Genomic DNA, 21543 nt, shown 5'->3' with positions numbered 1-21543 from the left:
GTCAAAGCAGGTCAGGGCCAGATGGGACCTATCCAAGGAATACCTTAAGCTCCAGCAGGATTTAATGATCCAGTAGGAGATGCTGTCCCCCCCAAGCCTCTGCTGAATCTCAGCACGGGACTGCAGCTTGCTGGGCCAAACTTTTATTTTACTACATCAGTGTAAACCACATGGAGCTGAAAGAAATTATTCCAGCTTTACAAACCAACACAAGTGAGAGCAAAACCAAACCCTTCTGTCTTGGACAAGATAGGAAATCAAAATCTTAACTATTTGCAGTCATTAAAAATCCCACAACGTTCCTGTTTTAGAGTAGGGGTGTTAACCCATTTGTCCTGGCCAAATTCCAACCTGGGTAATTACTGTAATCTGCCTGTGTAAATTACCCCTGCCGTTTTAATTGGATATATTACTTCTCTTGCTGCCTAAACTGTGATGTAATACCATTGTGTGTTATTAACCAGTTACCAGGTTTCATCCCAGAGGCGGCTGCCTCGCAGTGATAGGTGGAGAGCCTCATTCCCTCCTGGTTATGAGTGCTCTCTATTACAGCATGAAAAACCCCAACATACACTTGTTTTTAAGTGGCAGACAAGCTGATATTGCAATCTAAATAATCAGCTTTAAAATGTGGCTATCCCATTTATTTTTGAAGACCACAAAGTCTGCTTGATTATACAAGATCAGGCAGCTTGCAGCTCTCCAAGAGAACCTGGAACTGAAGGTGCTTTTTTGCCAATGTAACTCAGGACCTCAGAAGTGTCTGTATTTGACTTTGAATTTGATTTCTGTCATTTTGAAAGTAAAGTTGCTTTGAGAAAAGCTGATCTTTCCATTGTGCAAAGATTCCTAAGCCTACAAAAGGTGAAACTTCCCATTGGAGTGTACTGGCCTGATGTACCAGATCAGATTTGTCACCAATGGGAAGCTCTCTGGGGGTTGTTGAAACACCTCAAAACTAGCTCTGTTGCAAGGATTGCCTTTCTGAGCTGTCATTCTAAAGGTTTTTCCCTTTCTCTCCACCCTTCTGAAAATGTAATCAGTCACAGAGGATGAGAGGAATGGCCCCACAAAACACAGATCATTCTAGGATGAAAAGCAGCAATTGGTAAGAAGGTAGGCACATACCATTTAGTGTCACAAAAGAAAAAAACATTTTCCCCCTCCAAAAATTCCTGTCACTGTCTCTAAAATTCAAGATCATCAGATTCATTGTAATGGTGACTAAGAGGTCCCCAGAAGATTTTGAAGGAAGTGTAAATCTTCAAAAAATTTTCTTAGTTCATCAGTTAGGGTGGGATTACCTGCTGTAACTGTTGCTGGGTGTCCAGGCTCCTATTCTAGTCCTTGGATGCCAATAACATTGCAGAAAGTAATGCACTTCAGTTGGTTTCAGTGCCTTACAAGGCAGAAATAAGAACAGCTTCTCCTGGAGCTGCACTAACACCAGCAGGGAATTTGCAGAGACTTTAGAGGGTTAAAGCACAGCAAGATGAACACTTTCATAGACATAACCTACCTCAACTCCCAGGAATGGACTTTAATAGCCCTGACAAAGCTTTTACTCTTAAATTCTCCTTTAGTTTAGATCCATCTAATAGTGGATCCAGAAGAGTCTGGCCCCTTGGCAGAGGCACAGGCACAGGCTGCATCTTGATGTGGTGGCACAGGCATGGCTGGGGGCAGGCAGGAGGCAGTGCAGGAGAGGAGCCTGTAGTGCCCAGCACGTCTGGAGAACAGCAAGGTACTCAAAAAGCAGCACTCACACGGTTTTGGATATTACTGGGACCCAAAGGCACATGTGTCCTGTATCATTTATTTTACACACAGGACACAGGTCCCCTGAATGCTGGGTTTTGGTAGAATTCAGCAGGCCAGTTCTGCTTACAAAAAAAAAGGTGGAACAGAGAAATCTGGTAGGGCTAGATCTCCATATTGCTTCAGGACACCTCATTTTCATCTTTTCATGGTGGAGGGTCCTTCTTGCTGTGCAAGAGTGTAGAGGGGGCTGGGGAGCTGCATGAACTCAGGATTCTGCCACTTCTTAGCACCCAGCAAAACATCTTTTTAGCCTGCAGACTTCCAAAGGCAGCCAGTAAAACATGCCATGCACAAACCTCCTGGGCACACCCTCCCACCCTGGGCAGGCAGGGCTGAGAGCCAGGGCTGACCTCCAGCTCTTAACCAGAGAGCTGGTTGTGGTGATGTTGGAAAGCTGCAAGTTTTGAGAAGGGACTGAGCTGGTCCCTGCACTTAGGGAATGTGTCACCTAAACACAGGTGAGCCCAGGGTGTTAGAGCTGCTCAGGCAGCTGGGCACAAGGCTGTTCTCCAGCCTCACACCCTGCAGGGAATGGTGCTGAGCACAGGGCTGTCCTGCAGCCTCACAGGGAATGGTGCTGAGCACAGGGCTGTCCTCCAGCCTCACAGGGAATGGTGCTGAGCACAGGGCTGTCCTCCAGCCTCACAGGGAATGGTGCTGAGCACAGGGCTGTCCTCCAGCCTCACAGGGAATGGTGCTGAGCACAGGGCTGTCCTCCAGCCTCACAGGGAATGGTGCTGAGCACAGGGCTGTCCTCCAGCCTCACAGGGAATGGTGCTGAGCACAGGGCTGTCCTGCAGCCTCACAGGGAATGGTGCTGAGCACAGGGCTGTCCTCCAGCCTCACACCCTGCAGGCTGCTCAGGGAATGGTGCTGAGCAGCTCCTGCCCTGCTCCACCTGCTGCTCTCCAGGCTGTGTCCCACAGGGGCTCCTTGCACAGCTCAGGGAAACACACTCAGCAACAATCCCTCTCTTTCAGTATCTACAGCTTTCACACAGGGAGCTGGGGGTTGTTTCTCCCCTGGGCTTTGTTGTTTGTTTTTTTCTTTTTAACCTTTTTTCCCTCCCACTTTTAATGAATCAGACCCTGGTGAAAATAATGCATTTGTTTAAAGCTGATATTTAATGTTGAGCAAACTGCTCTTCCTTTGTCTCTTACTATTTTGTTCATATTTTGCTAAGAGTCTGCTATTCTACACAAGCATTTTAATAAACTGTTTGTTGTTGTATCCAGGTAACAAGCATGGTAAGTATTTTGACTAAACCAAGTATTATGTACCTTAGCTGTGCTTGGCAGAATTTTTTGGCTAGCTTTTCCTGTACTTTCAGCCTGTGCTGTTTCTAAAGGAGCTATTCAAAGGAAGAAACTGCTCACCTATAGTACTACTACATACAAGCTTTGGAGGGAGCATATGTGCAAAGTCATATATCATACATAAGAGCATGCACCTCTTGCCAGCATGCTTGCTACTTTGCTTGTAAAATAAAAGCAGGGAAAAAAAAACCCCAAAACATCCTTGCCTAATACTGCTTGTGTTCCTTCATTCTAAGTGACACATGTAAATATTGGCAGTTATTAATCCAGTACTTCTGGATGAGGAGCCCTGCTGTACCAGCATGTAACAGTCTGTTGTTTACTCATTTTCCCTGACCTAAGACATCCCCCTGGTTAACTCTGTTGCATTAAGAGGCCTTCCCTTTCTGTCCTGTGGCCATACCTGACTGGCAGTGGCTGGGACTCCACGTGCTGCTCTAACACAAGTAACTGATAACAACCCACCTTTTCCTAAACTCCTTCCTGTGTGCCTGAAAAAGCAGGAATTTTATGGCTGGTAGCTTTCTGTGGGAACACTGTAAATCAGTAAAATGCCACAATTGAAAATTTAAGATGTCATTTACACATTTGTGACCTAACTTTCGGAATGCTTGTCGTAAAGCTGAATCCAAAGTGTCTCTAAGCATGAAGAAAACTGTCCCTGTTTGCGAGTCAGCCGCAGTTCTGTGTTCTCATTTTACAGTGCAATACGAAAGGCAGACTTCTCTTAGATGGAAATGATAGAGCTCAAATCTCAGTGCTCCCTATCCTGCAGGCAGAGCTGAGCCTCAGGAGCACGCCCTGTTTAGCCCAGCCTGATTTAAAATCAGAATTTGCCCAGATAAACAACTGGGCAGTGGTTTGCTCTCCCAGAGCTTCCTGTGTGTTGGCAGAGCAGACTGTGAGAATTCAGGTCTACCATGCATGTCTGAGAGGAGGTTTTGCCTTGAGGTAGTTTGAGTGTTAGCCTCTGTGCTGTATTTTTTTCCCCTGCATGGTTTGCTATTTTTGCATTTTCTGTGTGGCTTTTTAAGTTTTTAGTTATGTGCTTGTAGCTGCAGTTATTTAATGTCGTTTGTTGTGCCAAATGTTTTAAGACTCCGTGTAATTGTCATATTAAAGGATCAGACAGCAAAGGACAAAGCACTCCAGCACATGGCAGCAATGTCATCAGCTCAGATAGTCTCAGCTACTGCTATTCACAACAAGCTGGGCCTGCCAGGAATTCCCCGTCCTACATTTCCTGGGGCACCTGGGGTAAGTCATTAGCCAAGTCCCAAAAAAATCCCTGTATTCCCTAACAATGTTCAGTAGAAAACTAAGATGGAATGAGTGGATTAATGCTTTGACTTGAGTTTGCCAAAGGAATCGTGCTTGTTCAAAAATACCCAAAGTTCTTCCAACAAAGAGAACAACTGTGGGCCTGTTTGTTTGTTTTTCCTCTTTCAGTTTTGGCCGGGCATGATTCAAACGGGGCAGCCTGGATCCTCACAAGAGTAAGTTTGAAAATTCAAATATGTTTCTCTATGCAGTGTGAAGGGTGGCTTGTGCACTCTGTGAGATCAGGGAAGCAAGAACTTGCAGATTTTTCAAAAAAGGCGGTAAAGATAGTTTTAGGGAAAGAAAGAGCCTTTATAGTGATGTGAATTCACATTCAAAAAGTTATAAGGCATCCCAAACCTCAAAACTGAGGCTGAATACCAGATGGGCACCCTCCTTTGTGTCCCCATAGTTCAGTGTCCTCTGGGGGTCCCAGCAGTGCCCACCCCTGGGTGTAATTCTCATCCCCTCTATTCCCTGTGCTGCCTGTCTGTTAAATGTGCCCTGCAATGAAGAGATGTGTTTGTGGGTAAAGGTCATCAGCCACCTATTTTCCTATGCTGTGTGACTCTGCTGGAATTTCCTGTGGATGGCACAGTGTGTGATTTTTGTGTGTACCTCTTTATTGCAGCGTCAAGCCATTCGTTCAGCAGGCCTATCCTATACAGCCATCAGTCACAGCTCCCATTTCAGGTAATCCTCCCATTTATCCTCTGCCTTAGAAATACTTGAATTTTGTACTGAATGTGATTTATTCACTTCTGCCTTTGGCAGAGACAATACTCAGGATCTCATGTGTCCTCCAGCCAAAGGAAACATCAATCCCAGTGTCCTATTATTACATATATATATATATATATATATATATATATATATAGTGTCCTACATTGTATCTTAGGGAAAATCATTGTGTTTGGGATTTTTTTTAGATAGGAAGCAGTAATGCATATGCAAGGAGTTGTGATGTGTGATTTCCAGTCAGCACTCCGTATTGTAGGAATTACTGTAAAAAATGAGTAATAGGGTGTTTCCTTTAGAATACCTACGTAACAAGAATACACCTTAATTTATTTTAAACTGAACCTCAGACCCCTTCCAACATCATATATGTTTAGCCTTAAGTATAAAACTTCTCTGTGTATCAGGTTGTTTATAACTCATCCTCTCCTGGAGGTCCTGCTTTGCCTGGTACCACTTTGATAAGTACCTAATTTTATTCTGAATTCCATTGCTCAAATTGATCAAGCCCTTCCCATGGCTGCTTCCCTGCTACTTTTCCCAGGTTCCTTCCATGCCTGATTTCTGAAAGCTCATAATTTCTTTGCAAATGATTTCTCATGTTTTTTCTCCCTTGCCAAATGACCCCAATGCTTCTGACTCTGTTTGTGCAGCAAGTTTTTGACTCTTACCCAATTCTTTATGATTTTCTAACTTGCTGCTATTTAATGCTTTGAACTAAAGCTATTTTCCGCATTCATGAAAATGCCTTTTACTTGACATCCCTAATTTATAACATTATTTTCTGAGATAGGTATTTTCTCCTGTATTCTTTTATCCTTCAATGTTTTTTTCTCTCAGAATAGGAACATCAGTATTTCTAAATCTGACAAAACTCATGCATGAGTTTTTGCTTCATTAGAACTCCTGTTCATATCTAGCTAGTGACATTTGTAATTCCCTGTTTTGCACAAGCCTCACACCTTCATTGCCTAAATTTGAGGGTTGGGGTCAGGTACCACATTCCCATTATGGGATATGTTCACACATTGCCTCTGACCTCTCCCTGCTTCTTAGCCTAGTTCAGGATAATCTTTATTCTCCTACTTTTGGTAACTCTCCCCTGCCTTTCTTGTGCCCGTGTCTCTCCCAAGAGTTTTTCCTGTGAGCTGCTGCCTTTTCCTTTTCCTTTACAGTTTTCTTTCCTTCTTGTCCAATTTTCTACAATGAGAACCAAGAGAGAGCATTTATTCCTTCTCTTGAGGTGAATTAGAGAGGGTGGTTAACATCCCTTCTCTATCTAGATCATGCCATTCTCTCTTTATTATCAATTTGAAACCTTTTTTTTTTTTCTTTTTAGGGTATGGTTCAGCTCTCTATAGTAATTATTTATTATTAGCTGTATCATAATGATGCCTAAAAGCTCCAAAAGAAGTCAAGACCCAATGTGCAAATACGTAGTAAGAGACAGTCCCTGCCTTGGAAAGCTTGTACTCTAAATAGGAGAGGGGAATTGAGAGTGGCAGCAGAAACAGGCAAAAAGAGGGGTGATTTACCTGTAAAGTATGGCACATTAGGAGCCAGAAATGAGTCAGTTCTCTTGGCTCCCAAGGCAGTAATGTCTCCTGTGAGCCTTGATGCCAGTTTCCAAGGAAGGGTGCAGCTGTAGGTCTAGGTGAAGTCTCTATAAATCTCTGTAATCTAGTATATAATTTAAACAAAAATTCTACAGTGAGTTACAGCCTCAAGGAAACAAAGTAGTAGATCTTTTCTTTCTGCCATTATTAGATTGCTGGGCTGCCACCTCTTTTTCTACATATTGGCCTGAGTTTTTCCAATTTTAACTCATCCTGAATTAATTACTTACTAGAATTAATATAAATATCCAAGGGCTACATGCATAATTCCCAATTATTTTTAATTGAGAAAATATAAACTGAGGAAGTGTCAGCTTCCTCATGAAGACGTTTCTCTGTTTCAGGCTTTGAGCCCACATCAGCTCCAGCTCCCTCCGTCCCTGCGTGGCAGGGCCGATCGATTGGTACGACCAAGCTCAGGCTGGTGGAGTTTTCAGCCTTCCTTGAGCAGCAGAGGGATCCTGAATCAGTAAGTATTTATTGCCCTTGTGTCCACTGATCCTCAGCTTTGCTCCGTTACTTCTGATCTTCCTCTTTTCTCCTTTGCTCCCCACCCTCTGGGCATGCCTTCCTTCATGTGTGATGGAATACACCTGGTGTCTCTGTGTTCACTGCTGCTCTGTGCAGTATTCCTTTCACCCTAGGACTGTATTTTCCTTTCTTGCCCTCTTTTTCCCCATTTGCAGCAGCCAGAGGCCTCTGTGAAAGCAGGCAGGGTTTGCTCTGGCGCCTGTCTCGCTGCTGACCTAGTTTAGCAGGTGTACCAAATTGCATTGTGTTCTTGGCAAGAATTCAGTGCTTGAACTCTTAAGTTAAAGCCTAATCTGTTTCCTAACCAAAACAAAATTAAGGACTTGCCCAGAAAGCGTGCATATTCCGTATTGGATTTTTTTTCCGTGAAGTTTTTTATTTTCTTTTAATTTTTAGTCTGTATACTATACCTGCAAGGGTAGTTTCTGAAGTTGGCTGTAATGTTTTATTACTCCAGTAAGCCTTGAACCTTGACTTTAATCACCATGTATTTACCAAGTGCTAGGTAGCCTAGCACTGATTCTACTGCATCGCAAATAAATTGAAAGAACTTCTTTCAGCTCGAACCTGAGAAATTTTTTTGATAATTTTTGAAAAGCAAATACTCTCCTGAATGGGTGATATGGACAGGCCATTCTTGTTCAGATTCCTGGCAAAATACAGTAGCCTGGAGAAGAGAGAAGCTATCATTTTCTTTTTATAATCCAGCACTGGAAACCATAGCATTTATGGGCTCTGGCCAGGGTGTTATCCAAAGAGTGTTTACCCTGCACAGTGGGGATTGGAGACATAGCCCAGAAACCTTCCAACAGAGGAATGCTCCTGGCAGGGACACATCCCCGTGAAAATACACCACATCTCAGCTGTTCATACACCAAGCACGTGGCAGCATGCTGCTTTGCTAAATGTCAGCTTTGCAGGCTCAGTGAGCTTTGAGGTGCAGCAAATGTTTGGCAGCAGGTACGGTTCTCTCAGCACTTACCTGACTGCTGGGCATTCCTGGTTCCCCTGGAATCCCTCTGCCTTCCCATGGCAATCCTGCCTCTGGTGGGCTTCACCTTAGAGTCCTCCAGACCACTCTGGAACGTCTGCACCCCCAGCCCTGTGTCCCTCCAGGCAGCAGTTTGGATTTCTGCTGCTGGGGTACAACATCCAGGTTTCCCCATCAGTCACCCTTATCCAGGCACAGATTTCCCAGCCCTTGCTGACCCCATGGAAGAAGTCCTGCTGATTTATGGGCTCTGCCATCCCCAGCCTGCCCCACACCAGGATGTGTGTGTGTGCTCCAGGTTACTGGTAAACCAGGATGTGGCCGTGTGATGCTCAGCCTTGCTGTCTGTGTGTGAAGGCAGTCTTACTTCTGTGCAGTCTCATTGGCTCTTTTGCCACCTAATTGTCCCTTTTCCAGAGGTTTCTATAACATAAATCTAAATACAAAACCCCTGGGCTAATATGGTGGAGTGCCTCTGTATCTGGGTTCTTATGTAGAAGGGAGCAGCTGAGCAGCTTTGGCATTGCAGAGAGAGAGTGGAGGTGTGAATCGAAGCATGGGTACCCAGGATGGCCCCACAAGTACTGTAAAGCCCTCCTTGGAGTAAACTAAGATTATTTGAAATTCCTGAGGGTTCAGAGGCCCACTGGGTCTTGTCCCAGCTTGCAAGAAGACTGCTGAGAAACCCACCTTTCAAATGCATTTATGCAGGAGGGTTTACAGGACAAGCAAGAGAATCAAACTACCCAGACTTGTTTTAAAAAAAGCAGTTGTGCACTGTAACACTGCAAAAGTGAGACCCTGGGAAAAGTCAATTCCCAATTTAGTTCATTCTTGCATCCAGGTGGGGCAGTGGTCTGCATGGGGACAGCCTCCAGACAGGTGCCAGGGACCCAAAGGACGAGCCCCTGTGGCACTGAGTGAGCATCACTGCCTGGGAGAGGGGAGTCAGGTGCAGGAGAAGGGTTGCTTACATTGAATTGAGTAAATTTGGTTATTTGTCATTGAGAGGGCATTGGAAAAAGCCCCCAAGGCAGTGTGGCCAGTTCCCAAGGAAAGGGAGAAGGGTGTTTGCTGGAGGCACTGGTGTGCAGGGGCAGCTCTGTGCCTCCTGCCAGCCTGCCCTGTCTCCAATGCTCAGACCTCTCCAACAAGCACCACGAGCTCTCCTTGGAGGTGAGAGCAAACCCCCAGCCTCCTGTAGTGCCAGGAGAAATGGGAATTCTGCCTGCAGCTTTGCACACCTTTCTTTGTGTGGCTGTTGTGTTGCAGGTGTGGTTTGCACTGCAGAGGAAGAATGGGGTTTTATTGCTTTTCACATGAAATCAGCGAGGCAGGTGACCTGAGTGTGTTTCTACAATGTGCACCTGAGGTCGTGGAGGCACGTGCTGTGATTGCAGCACCTCCTTTGTGCCTCTGCTGACCTCAGAAATGAATGTATTTATGTGCTGCTACAGGAGCCGTGTAGGAGTTCTCCTCTTTCTTCTGAAAAAGGACAGCTATAGACTCATTACATTGCTGACTTTTCATGGAAAATTACGTAAATTGGTATCTTCATCAAATGTGCTTCCAACATTTCATTAAAAAAAGGTGACCCTTCCTCCCTCTGTCTCCCAACACAAAATCAGGGCAGAAAGCCTCATAGCAGTAGAGGCAAGCAGACCAATTCCACCTTAAAATGTAACCTGGAATTTTATTGAAAACTGTGTATTTGGCATGGAATCTGGGGCAAGGACTTGATCCTGGAGGACCCCTTGCAGTCCCTATTCCTGTGCAGAAATTAGAAATTTAGGTTTGTCAGCAGTGGAGACTCCCACAGTGGGGCTGTGCATGGGCACAAAGGTCCACCCACAGGGAATTCCTGGTAAGAGTGGGGCCTTCAGCATTTCCGTGGCTCTTCCAATGACAAATGGTGTTTAAAAGTTTTAAAAAAAAAAAAAAAAAAAAGAAGCAAAAAGCTCAATGCCAGGCAGTTTAATAGTTTAGTTTAGAGTGGGCATTCTGGAGGGTTAGAAATCAGCTCCATAGAGTCCTCTCACTTGTGGACAGCTGTTGATCTTTTTCCTTGTTTAGACACAAATTTGTTCCATTTACAAAAGAGAAAAATATAGAAAGGAAACAATAAGCAGCTCTCACTGTAACTCTGCATGGCAGAAGATAGTCTGGGGAACCCAGGAAGGCACAGTTGCAAAATATTGGAACACTGACTCTGCAGCTGAGGACGGGTAAAATTGCTCCACCTTTTAGATAAAAATCAATTCAGTTTACAAATGTCAAGCTGTATTTTCTTTTTGTGGCATTTTGTGCTTAAGTACAATTCCTAAATGGTGCATAGAAGTTTCCCTTGCAGGCCCAAGCAGCAGCATTTCAGTTACCTTTGATTATTCCCTGCCCTGTATAACTCTGTTCTCAGCAGATGGAGCAGTTTTTGTGCCCATCTGTTGCTTCCAAGACAGGTTTTCCTTAATGGGGGCTTTCCATTTTTATTGTGGTTCTGTGAAAGTTCAGAAGAAATGCTTAAACCAAGCAATCCCATGTTCCCGAACAAATATAAACTGAGCATGCAGGCAGGTTAGAAAGGATCTAAGCAACTGACTGCTACGCAAGTAGATATAAAAGTCAAAGACTATAACTGAAATGAAAATAATTCAAAATCTTTATATGTGTATATACACATACACTCAAGCTTGATTTTCAAGCAGAAAAAAACCCTATCACCACCCATTAAAAAAAGCCCTTTCTTTTCTTTTTTGAGGTTCTTGCTGTCACATTTATTTAAATTGTGAGCACTTCAGACAGCTTTACATTTAAAATATCTATATAGGGCTATAAAGAACATGGCTGATGGACATTTTCAGTATTAGTCCACCCATCCAAACTGTCAGATTGTGTTAGGTCCAAATTTCAAAATGTATTTTAAAAAGTGGTGAAGAAATAAAACATTCTTTATGTTTTAATTCAGGTTTTATTGTTGTTGTAAAAAGACTTTGTGAGCCCGGGGAGAATTGTGCCTGAGAACCAGAAAGGGAAAGCAATTGCTCAAGGGCCATAAAAACAGCCTGCCATCATTAGCCAAACGCAGTAAAATTCACCAAAGTTAATCAAACCACCTAAGTGATGAAAAATAAATGAGATCTTTTCAAAAGAAGCCCTCCATCCTTGAACAATATCCATTGTTGCAAGGATTGTTTATCCTTTCTGTACTCCCTGTAAACAGTATAAAAAGCAGTCCAGCATTTCACTCACAAGGAAGTCCTTGGTTTAGTGTCTTTGTGATGTGCAAGGACAAGAAAGCAAACTCACATTAGGATGAATGTCTCAGAGCTGCAGACTCAGGATTTGAGGTCATTTTAATCTGGAATCAGAAAAAGTTTTGCTAAACACAAGGCTCATTTGTTTTGCCATGCTGGAGAGCTGCTTGTTTGCCCTGGGATGGAAATGCTCATCTCTGTGAAATGTTAATTTTCGAGTGTCCATAGTTAGAAGTCCCAAGAAAGCATTTTAAAGAGGTCCAGTATTGACACAGGCTCCAGCTGTGAAACTGTGGCATGGCAGCAGATTTCCCATCCTGCAGGATTCCTGGGGCACCCCATGGCTACATGATGGGGATGCCAGGCCAGCTTCCCCAGCCCAGCTGCAGAGGGACATGGACTTTCCAGGGAGGGTCCTGGGGCCAGAGCAGGGTCAGATGTGTTGGGAGCCCAGCACCATTTATCCCCCAAAGTCAGCCCACAGCTGGAAAGCCTGCTGGGACCTGGCTGTGCTCTCACTGCTGCCTTCATGGACCTCTCTTCCTTCCCTCAAATCCGCTGCCAGGGAAATCTCCCAGCGAAACTGGAAGTGCAGGGGACACGTGGGTTGGGTTGGCACTGGAGTGGGATGGGCTGTGGCTGTGGATTCCCCTCTCTGCCTGCCCCCAGCACCTGTCCTGGCTCGCCCCAAGGGCTTTGCAGCTGGCTGGGCCCCTGCCCTGCATCTCCCCAGCTCGTCCTACAGCTTCCCCCACCCCTACACCCGCCCCAAAACCCGGCTGCAGAGCCAGGCTCTCAGAAGTTGGGAAATATCCCCTGCTCTGCTCTGCAGAGAGCAGATAATGACGTGCTCACGTGTTCATTTGTTCCTCTGCTGCATTCAGTGGAGATGTAGATGGCCCTTCTTTGATAAGCAACTATTCAGTAGTTTGTTTTCTTCTGCTGTTGAAATGCGTGGCCCCGTGCCCTGCTCGCTGTGCACTGTCTAACCTCCCTTCCAAATGGAATTAATAATTCCCTCCATTTGCATTTCACAGATGTGCTAGTGCAGTCTTTTTGGATGAAGGAGCATTATTACTCACAATTGAAAAACCAAGAAGTTCAGGTGCAAAAGAATGAATGGCCACTGATTTTGAGGGTCCCCTTTGATTTGTCATGAGCTTGATTTTGCAGCATACTTAACATTATTGAGAGCTTCCTATAGTCAGGCACAATTTTCCCATCTGAGCACTCAGCGCTTCTGGAACTGGGACTGCAGGGTCTTAAATGAGACAGGCCAGAACCGAAAGATGCATTTTCACTGTTGCAGAAAAGCTGATGGAAACATTGTGTAAGCACCTTGCCCAACCAGCGAGTCCCAGTTTCACGCTGGGACTGCTGTGGCAGTAGCTGGGAAGTGCTGGGCAACATTGCGGTGTCAGGGAACTGCTTCCCTCATCACCTACCTCTCCACTTCTGCAGCCATAAAGTCACCCAAAACCCCCTTTTACTTCACATTTCTGATTCAGTCCCTGAGCAGATCCAGGCAGGAGTCTGAATGCAGGGAGGTCCATGAAAAACCAGATTGCCCATGCAGCTGTATGGTAGCATACATGACAGAAAGTTCAGTTACCGTTTCACAGGAATGTGTTAAAAACCTTAACAACAGGACTTGGTACAGACTCCAGTTATAGCATTAAAATGTCATGTTTATAACTCCCAATCTGCTTCAGTGGAGGACAACAGCAGCAGGAATTAAATATTCAGTTACTAGTGTTTTGGTAGAAATAAGAAAACTTGTTGGCAGACCAAGTGGTTTTCTTACATCAGCAGGAAATTAAAGAGTTTCAGATTTATGAGATACGGCGAGGCAGCAGAGCTGAGGCTGGGCAGGGTTTGGGTTAGAGCTGCACTCAGACTGCTGATGCACCAGTGCCAGTGGGATTTGGGAGGGTTAAATCACAGCTGTGCCCCTGGGTGCAGCATTCTTGCACTTGGAGTGCTGTGCCCATGAGCAAGGTCATTCCCACAGAAACAGCTGCCACCTGCCTTCCACCTTGTTTGGCATCCACATCACCCTGTGGATGGGGAGCCATTCACCCATATGCTGATCTGTATGGTTGTGTCAGAACATAAGTGCAAAACTGGTGAGGAGCTTTTACAAATATGTCTGCTGGCTGATAAAGCAGATGTAGGTGGTTTGTCTTTGTTCTGCACCAGCTTAAATGCTTGCATCCCCTGCCACTGGCAATTTGTCTTGGTTCTCTTAAATTCCTAAGTGGATTATAATTTTTATCGTGGTATTATTTGACAACAGTCATATTTCATGGCTTTACTGCATTCTTTGGATAGTTAGAATTTTTGTAAGGGAAGGAGCTCAGCTTTAAGAGGCGGCCATCTCCAGGGCATGTTGTGTAATGCAGACACAGGAGACAGGGCTGAAAATGTTCTTCCTATTCTTGTGTACTTGTGTACTTAGAAAATACAGGCTTTGACTTGTGATGGTTTATGGCATCTAAAGCACATTATTGCCCCCATGGCAGATGCAAATCCTTTAAATGCTTCAGCGTGAGTAAATTCCTCAGCAACTAATGTACTTCAATGACTCTGGAATACTCTGTCTAAATCAACAGTGAATTCTCAATATAATGAGGAAGTTTTTAAGCTTTTCAGACACTAATGGGCTCAAAAATATAGACAGAAAAACTTTGCTCCTTTGCCTTTATCTATGCATCAGTTGCTGTCGTGGAGTGTGTTTGTCTAAAAACGATAGGGATCATTTCAGTATCCATTTACCCTGCTCCAGTACTGCATTATCATTTGTTAGTTTGTAGAAATATGCCGTGTCTAATTAGCTTAGTAATGATTGTACTTAGCATAGGAATTGCAGCAACATAAGGAGAAAATAATCACACATTGCAATATCAAAATAAACATTTTTGTCCTAAGAATGTTGTCAGGTGATGTCATACCATCTGTCCTACTGTACCCGCTCAGAAATTTTGCTGCAGCAGCATCTGGTGCTTTGGCGAGCTCTGCAGACAACTGTGGCAGCTTTGCAGCTGCCTCCAACTCTGCTTTTATATTTAAAGAGTATTAAGACTTCATGCTCCATGCCCCTTTAAATGTGTTTGCTTTTACTGAAGTTTGGATCTTGAGCAATTTGTATATTTGCCTGGCTTGCAGAATAAGGTACAGTGTGTGAATTGTCTTGGGAGTTTGCAGTGGCCAAACTGTAAAATACAGGGAGCTCTCCCTTCCCCATTCCCTCCCCAGCCATCTTTGGGCTGAGAGAGAGACACCCTTTTGGGAGGAGGACAATTTACAGGAGAATCTGAGCCCTCAATTCTGTTTCCATAAAAATGTGGTTATTTATACAAAACCTGGAACAACTCCAGCAGAGAAGACTGAGAGGAAACAATCCCCAAATTTTTTTGCTTGTGGAAATGCCTTAATGGGATGTTATGTTTTCCTTTTTCCTTCCACAAAATTTAGAAAGAAATACAGCCCTGCAAAAAAACACAGGCTCTATCTCATTTTTGGCCCCATACCCAGATGAGTGTTCTCTGGTTCTAAATTCAGATTTCGCTGTGCTAGATGATTTTTTAATAGATTTCAATTTCATTTCCTAAGTGCAGAAATCCAGCCAGTCCATTTCCTTTTCCCTAGAGTTTTGGACATCTGCTAGGGAAGACTCTGCTCACACTGAAGGAAGGCTCTGAGTGCTTGCCCAATTCATTTAGATTTGTCACTTCAATTTGTTCATTCAGCAGGTACATTGTAAACAAAATAGCTTAAATGAGGTTCGCTTTGGGGTTTTAAATATTTTATTTGTGCCTAGCTTTTGGGAATTGCCCCTTATGTACAGCATCTGTTCAATATGACAGGGTTCTCTGGTGTTCATTGACTGCATAGCAGCTTTCCCTTAACTGAGCTAGCAAAATGTTTTGTGATCTGCATGGTGAAAACCCCTAGTGTTTAATCCTGCCACTCTGGAGCTCCTCCACTCTGCTCTCGTGACCCTGGGAGGTGCTGATTGTCTGGTGGAGGGTCTTTTTTGTTCATCCTTCCAGTTTCGTTTCGGGTGCTGAAAGGTTCTCCTGGAGCAATGGCAGCCCCTAAAAAATCACGTTGGACTCCTTTGGAGTGGACTTCACTGGGCCAAGGATTTCCCCCAGGCAGGAGAGGCACTGCTGAGGGGATTGCTGTGATTATAATGAGGTGTGATGGGATGAAGTTAAGAAATAGGAAATTGAAGCTGAATGAGTTTTGGCAGAGATGTTCATCTACAGAGCTGGCTCCCGAGGGAAGGAGGAAAAGTTGGGCTCTTGAATATTACATGGGTCAAAATACAGGAGGACAATGTCTGTAGGAGCAGCAGTGCAGAGTAACTGGCCTTCTTGTCATCCTGCATTTAAAAGGAAGTGCCCTTTATCTCTTTTAGCTGAGATGTGCTGCAGATAGATTTTGCAGCGTGCATGAGTGGGCTCTGCGGCACGAGCAGAAATTCAGGCTCTGAGGACACAGAACATGGAAACTCACTGTTTAAAGGAGCAAAAATAGGCTTTCCTCCAGAGCACACTCATCTTTTTATGCTCACTGATGGGCTCTTTATCACTGTGCTGCCACTGGGTCTTGCAGTGTAAATTACCCCCTTGCAGAGGCCCGTGCTTTGGGGTTTGCAGTGGGGACACGGGTTTTTTTTTTATGTTGACCCTTGTTCGCAAGGGTCTGTGACACAATCAGTGAAGTTGTTCCTGGAAACCATACTGCAGAAAATCCCAGGAGCGGCGTGTGAGCCATTCAGTCCATCAGAGCACAGCCCCCTGCTGTACCAGCCCTCTGCTCCTCTCCCACAGCGCTGATTTTCCTCTTTCTCCCTCGCAGTACAATAAACACCTCTTCGTGCACATTGGACACGCCAACCATTCTTACAGCGACCCCTTGCTCGAGTCGGTGGACATCCGTCAGATTTATGACAAATTTCCCGAGAAGAAGGGCGGCCTGAAGGAGCTCTTTGGGAAGGGGCCTCAGAACGCTTTCTTCCTCGTCAAATTCTGGGTGAGTAAGGCGTGCTGGGGAGGGCTCGCCTGCCCACAGGGCTGGGGGAGGTGTTCAGCAGCCTGGGGGTGCCCGTGGAAATTGCCTCTGTCATCATGCTGGGGTGCAGAGCTGTTTGCCCTGCAGCTGGGACAGAGCTGCAGCCCCCCAGGAGCCAGGGCAGATGTGCCTCTGCTCTGCCTGGCTCTGCAGCTGCTGGGCAGCAGCCAACAGGTACCGGGAGCCCGTTTGGAGATGGGGAACTGCCATCTAGTGGTCCAGGGAAAAGCAGGGAAGGCAGGGAATTGAGCCTGCTTTTGGGTATTTCCGAGGTGCAGCTGCTGCCCAGTGCAAGTGGGGCGAGGATCAGTGCTGCCATCAGCCCGTGCTTGTGCAGAGAGGACCAAGCAGGAGGGGAGCTGAGCCAGCTGTGAGCCTGGGAGGCTCACAGGGCTTTGTTTCTTGAAGCACATCTGCTTTCTCCTTGGCTTTTGTTAGTCAGCTGTAGGACTCAGCTCCATAACTTATCATGTTCAGAGCAAGGGTGAAAAAAATAATTTGAATGGAGAGCTGGGATGCTGCTTATTGATCTAGTCATGATGAATTTCATTGATAAACCAGGTTTATCTGAGTGTATTTGCAAAATCTCATGTCAGTGACATAATCATAAAATAATAAAATCGTTTAGGTTGGAAAAGGTCTCTAAGATCATTGAGTCCAACCATCATCCAAGTCCATCCACTAAACTACTAAAAGGTTCACCCAAAAGGATCAGAAAATCTGCAGGCTAAGCCTCATGCTTATACTAAAGCTTTTTATACTCACTAACTTGTTGGGGTACTTTTTTGTGGTATACTCCTTTTCATAGCAGCAGTTATCATCTAAGCATTTAAATTTTTTCTTTTAAAACTTCACTAAAAGGGCCATATTCAGGGTTTAGTTACAGGGTGGACAGGTTAAGGCTGAGACCAGAAGAGGTTGATCTGGAACCACTGCTTATGATCAGATTTCCTTGAGTTTATCTATTGGATTTGAAAAACTCTACACCTTATAAATCCCCCAGACTTCATATCTTTTCAAGATCTTCTGTGACACCAGATTTAGGAGTGGAAACTGGAATGAGGGAAACTCTTTTTTTCTCAAATCTGGATGTGGAAGGACTAAGCCACTGAGCAGAAGCTTTGCTGGACTGCAGAAGAAACCCACTGAGAAATTCACAGGGCTTAAAACTGGGCCTGTGAGCTGTAGACCAAGTGTTTGAGGGCTGGCTGAGCAAAGAGGCCAGAAAGAGCAGACAGCAGAGCAGTGGGAGCTGAAACACAGTGGGCACCAGTGGCCTGGAACAGGCAGGTGAGAATGTGGGGTCCAAAAGAGGGAGGCAGTGGGAAGAGGGAGCATTTGGGATAAGGAGCCTGCAGGGAAACACAGGGATGAAGTACAGCAAAGAAGGTTTCTGGGAGGTGAGAACAGCACAGACATAACAGCAGGAGAAATCTGGCTGAAGTGGGGCAGAGCTTGGAGTTAAGGGTCTGTGACCACTAAATACATTTCCTTGTGAAATTTGGCTTGAGCTGAGGCCATCATCTCACCAATCCACTCTGTGTAATAAATATTTGCAAAGCACACTGGCAAAAATGAATGTCACTTCACATGCCTGTTCTCATTTCCCACAGAGGATGATAAGCCTCAGACTCTATACTAGATGTGGATGCAGCAGAGATTTATGATATGGTAATTGATGTATTGTATGTTCTGCTTTTTCTCCATGTGGAAATTGATTTTCAGGCATACTGAATGCTCAAAGGTATACCTAAAGCCAGTAGAGACCTTCTTTGGATCATTGAGGTCTGTGGTGTGCTCCTGCCTTTGAAAATGCGAGTGCCAGCCTCCTCTGCTTTGTCTGCTACCAGCAGTGCTCACCTTTAGCACTCCTGTCCCAGTCCCACATCTGTGGCGTGGGGGTGACACCACCCCTTCTCCTCAAGTGCTCACTGACAAATCAGACTCATGGCCGCTCTAAGGGCTCAAGGTGATGCCGTGAAAAAAGCCTGTGTGAAATGTAAACTTCTGTGTTCAGCACAGGTTCTGAGCAGCGTTCAGGAAACAGCACAGTGAACAGCAGAGACAAAGAAACCTTGTGTAGATGTTCAGAGGGTGAGTGTGCAGCTGTGTAGCTAAAGCCTGTGACATGATACAGTTCAGCAGTCAGGATGTGCAGGCAACTTCAATCCAACATTTCCTAACCTCACTGTGCCTTCCAACATAATGGCCTTTTAATACAATTTCGTGCTGTATTAACTTAGAGATTAAAAAACATACAGTGCTAACATCCTTCTGAGTTATACATTAAAAATGTGGTGAGAACACTTTCCTGAGCTGTGATCTTAAAATAAACCAGTGGATTTTCTCTCTCATCAAGTGGGAGAGGCAGAGAGAAGGTGCCTGGGGTGGTGTTTGAGTGTTGCAAGAGTCACGATGAATGTTCTTCTAGGAAAACCTTCACACCAGTGGCCCCAGTCCTAAATGGATGTAGGAATATGTACAGAAAAACCAGAAGATAGCTAGTCATAAGAATTAGATCCTAAACTGTCAGCTCACTGTCCTTTATTTCTTCAGGTGGTGAAAAGAAATAAATAAAGAAATGCCCCCCAATTGGGCATTTCTTCAGAAAAAAAAAGGATGCCATTCCCTTTTTTTATGGGGAGTGTTAAAACACTGTTTTAAACAGTCATAATATCACCAGAAAAAAGCTGGCACAGGTTGCTGACAGTGCTTTTGACCATATAAGTAACCTCAAATTTATTCATATGAAAAGAGATTCATTTTGGCCGAATGAAGTATCTGGTTCTGAATAAGTACCTACTCTCTCATCATCTGCTACCTCCTCCTCCTCCTCTGTAAGTTCACCTCCTCCCTGCTTCTGTTCATTGCTTAGTCCCAATACTCTGTCTCACCATTTATTTCCCCCTTCCCATCCTTTGTGTTGTCTTCCTCCTTCCTTACATGTAGCCATCAATCATTTGCTCAGCACTGTAATCTACTGCATCCCAAGTGATCGTGGGGGTCCTTGTTTTGGTGGGCAAAAGAGGAAAGTGAATTTTGGTTGGGCAGATAATTACAGGTGTGAAAGCACTCTGAGGTGAATCAGTGAAGAAAAGGCAGGGTCTGAGTGAAAGAAGTCAAGGCAAACTAGAGAAGGGAAGCTGGAGAGTGTCATGATGTGAGAAGCTTGAAAGTGAAGGTGAGGATTTGGGATGATGACCCTGCAAATGGATTTAAGGGAAGTCAGCATGTCACTGGAGGCAGCACAAAGGGTGTTTTGTTAAGACACTAATCGAGCTGTGGAATGGGTATATGGGAAACAGGAAGACCACAGATGAGTACTTGTGCTGACAATGACTAAGGCAGAAAGCAGCTGAGCTCTGGGAGCTGGAAAGAATATTCCTCTGGCTCTTTCCCATTTAGTTCTGCTTCAGGCTGCTCACCAGCACAGTTTGCCCTGGTGTCCTGGTTTCATTAATAAGGTTTGACTACAAAAAAAGTGGGAGGGAAAGGTCTGAGATCTTGCAAGAAGACATTTGCCAGTTGTGGAGTTGACTTAGCAAAGCAGCACCGGGATGGAGTACAAAGCAAAGTTTGCTTTGCTTTGCAGAGCTTTATTGGTTTATGCAGATTGTATCTCATGGGAAACACAACCTGATGCTGGGAATGGATGAGCTTCTGGCCCTGGTCCTGGTGACACATCTGGATGTCACACTTTTGGGCCTCTTCCTACCTAGAAGTGCAGGAGGTACAAAAGGAAGAGACTCCTCCTCCTGCACCACCTCAAACAACCAGCCCCACGCCCTGCAATGCAATGCCCTGGCCCTTGTCTTGCACCTGGAATGCAATGACTGTTCCTCTGCTTTATCCCAGGTAGTCACTGGGAACCACAGAGTCCAGGGAAATTGCCACAGAGACAGACTTTTACACTAATAGAGGGAGTTTTACTTGGTGTGTTGTAAATAAGGAACAACGTACTGATGGTGTGGCACAGGAGGTTTGTATGACAGGGATATGAGACTGGAGATTACTGAGTTATAGAATAAAACAAAAATAAAGGTTGCTAAACAAATGTAAAAGCTATCCTAGAACACTGATGCAGAATTCAGGGAAGGCTGAAGAGTATCTGCAGAGGAAACCTTACCCTGAGTGCAGGTTAATTGCACAATCCTGCTTCTCTCACCTTGTGGGACTAAACCCAATCTATGCAAAACAACCAGGAATAATTTGTGCCATCTAACCTTAATCTGAGTATGGTCGATGTTCCTGTTGGTTAGTTTGTATTTAAACTGCTTTTGTGACTTGGGAATAGCCCCAAAGTTTTCTGCTCTTTGAAGTTCCAGTTAGCCTGTCTAAAAGCCAAGTCAACACAGTCTGCCTGTGCTGGTTTCTATTATTGATTCTATCCATGTTCATATCTAGTGCTAGCCCCACTGATTGCTCACTACTATTCCTAAATTCTCTAATCCTAAACGATACACTTAGGCCTCCTAGACTAAATCCTGCTGCTGTAACTTGCTGTTATTTCTCTCTCAGGTTTTGCCTCAACCCCAAGTGCAAATTTTGAGTGAAATTTTGCAAGACTTTTCCATGTAACCTACAGCAGTGTGCAGTGGGTCCTGCCTCCACTGGGATCCTTAATGCTGGTGTAAGCACACCTTGCAATAACATGCTGGGCTTTTGTGTCTCTCACAGTGCCAAATGCTCTGTGCCAGCCTGAACTCTGATTTCTGCAGCTACAGGGACATGTTTGGGGACCAAATATGTCTGAAAGGAGGATGGATGTTCTCTCATTGGTCACATAGCAAAAAACAACTGATATAAATTAATGTTGGCCTGTCAGGCTTTCTATGGATCTGATCCACTGACTTAATTTTGTGTTTGCAGTAGCTTGAACT

General features: G+C 44.7%; 1 protein-coding gene across 10 annotated transcripts in view; it reads left to right on the top strand.

Annotated features, from left to right (window-relative positions):
• The window catches only part of TEAD1 (TEA domain transcription factor 1), a 153747-nt gene that overhangs the window by 118911 nt on the left and 13293 nt on the right, over positions 1–21543 (top strand). For 6 of the 10 annotated variants that reach the window (XM_064426155.1, XM_064426157.1, XM_064426159.1 and 3 more), the window contains 5 exons: positions 4260–4394; positions 4587–4633; positions 5089–5150; positions 7156–7280; positions 16451–16624. In XM_064426155.1, the coding sequence (XP_064282225.1) occupies positions 4260–4394; positions 4587–4633; positions 5089–5150; positions 7156–7280; positions 16451–16624 (543 nt within the window). Of the gene's footprint in view, positions 1–3056; positions 3069–4259; positions 4395–4586; positions 4634–5088; positions 5151–7155; positions 7281–16450; positions 16625–21543 lie in introns of all 10 variants that reach the window. The other 4 variants (XM_064426154.1, XM_064426156.1, XM_064426161.1 and 1 more) reach the window with 1 other exon arrangement.

Source organism: Passer domesticus, chromosome 6 (assembly GCF_036417665.1).
Source record: "Passer domesticus isolate bPasDom1 chromosome 6, bPasDom1.hap1, whole genome shotgun sequence".
In the NCBI taxonomy this organism is placed as follows: domain Eukaryota; kingdom Metazoa; phylum Chordata; class Aves; order Passeriformes; family Passeridae; genus Passer; species Passer domesticus.
This window is presented reverse-complemented; position numbering and strand designations above follow the sequence as displayed.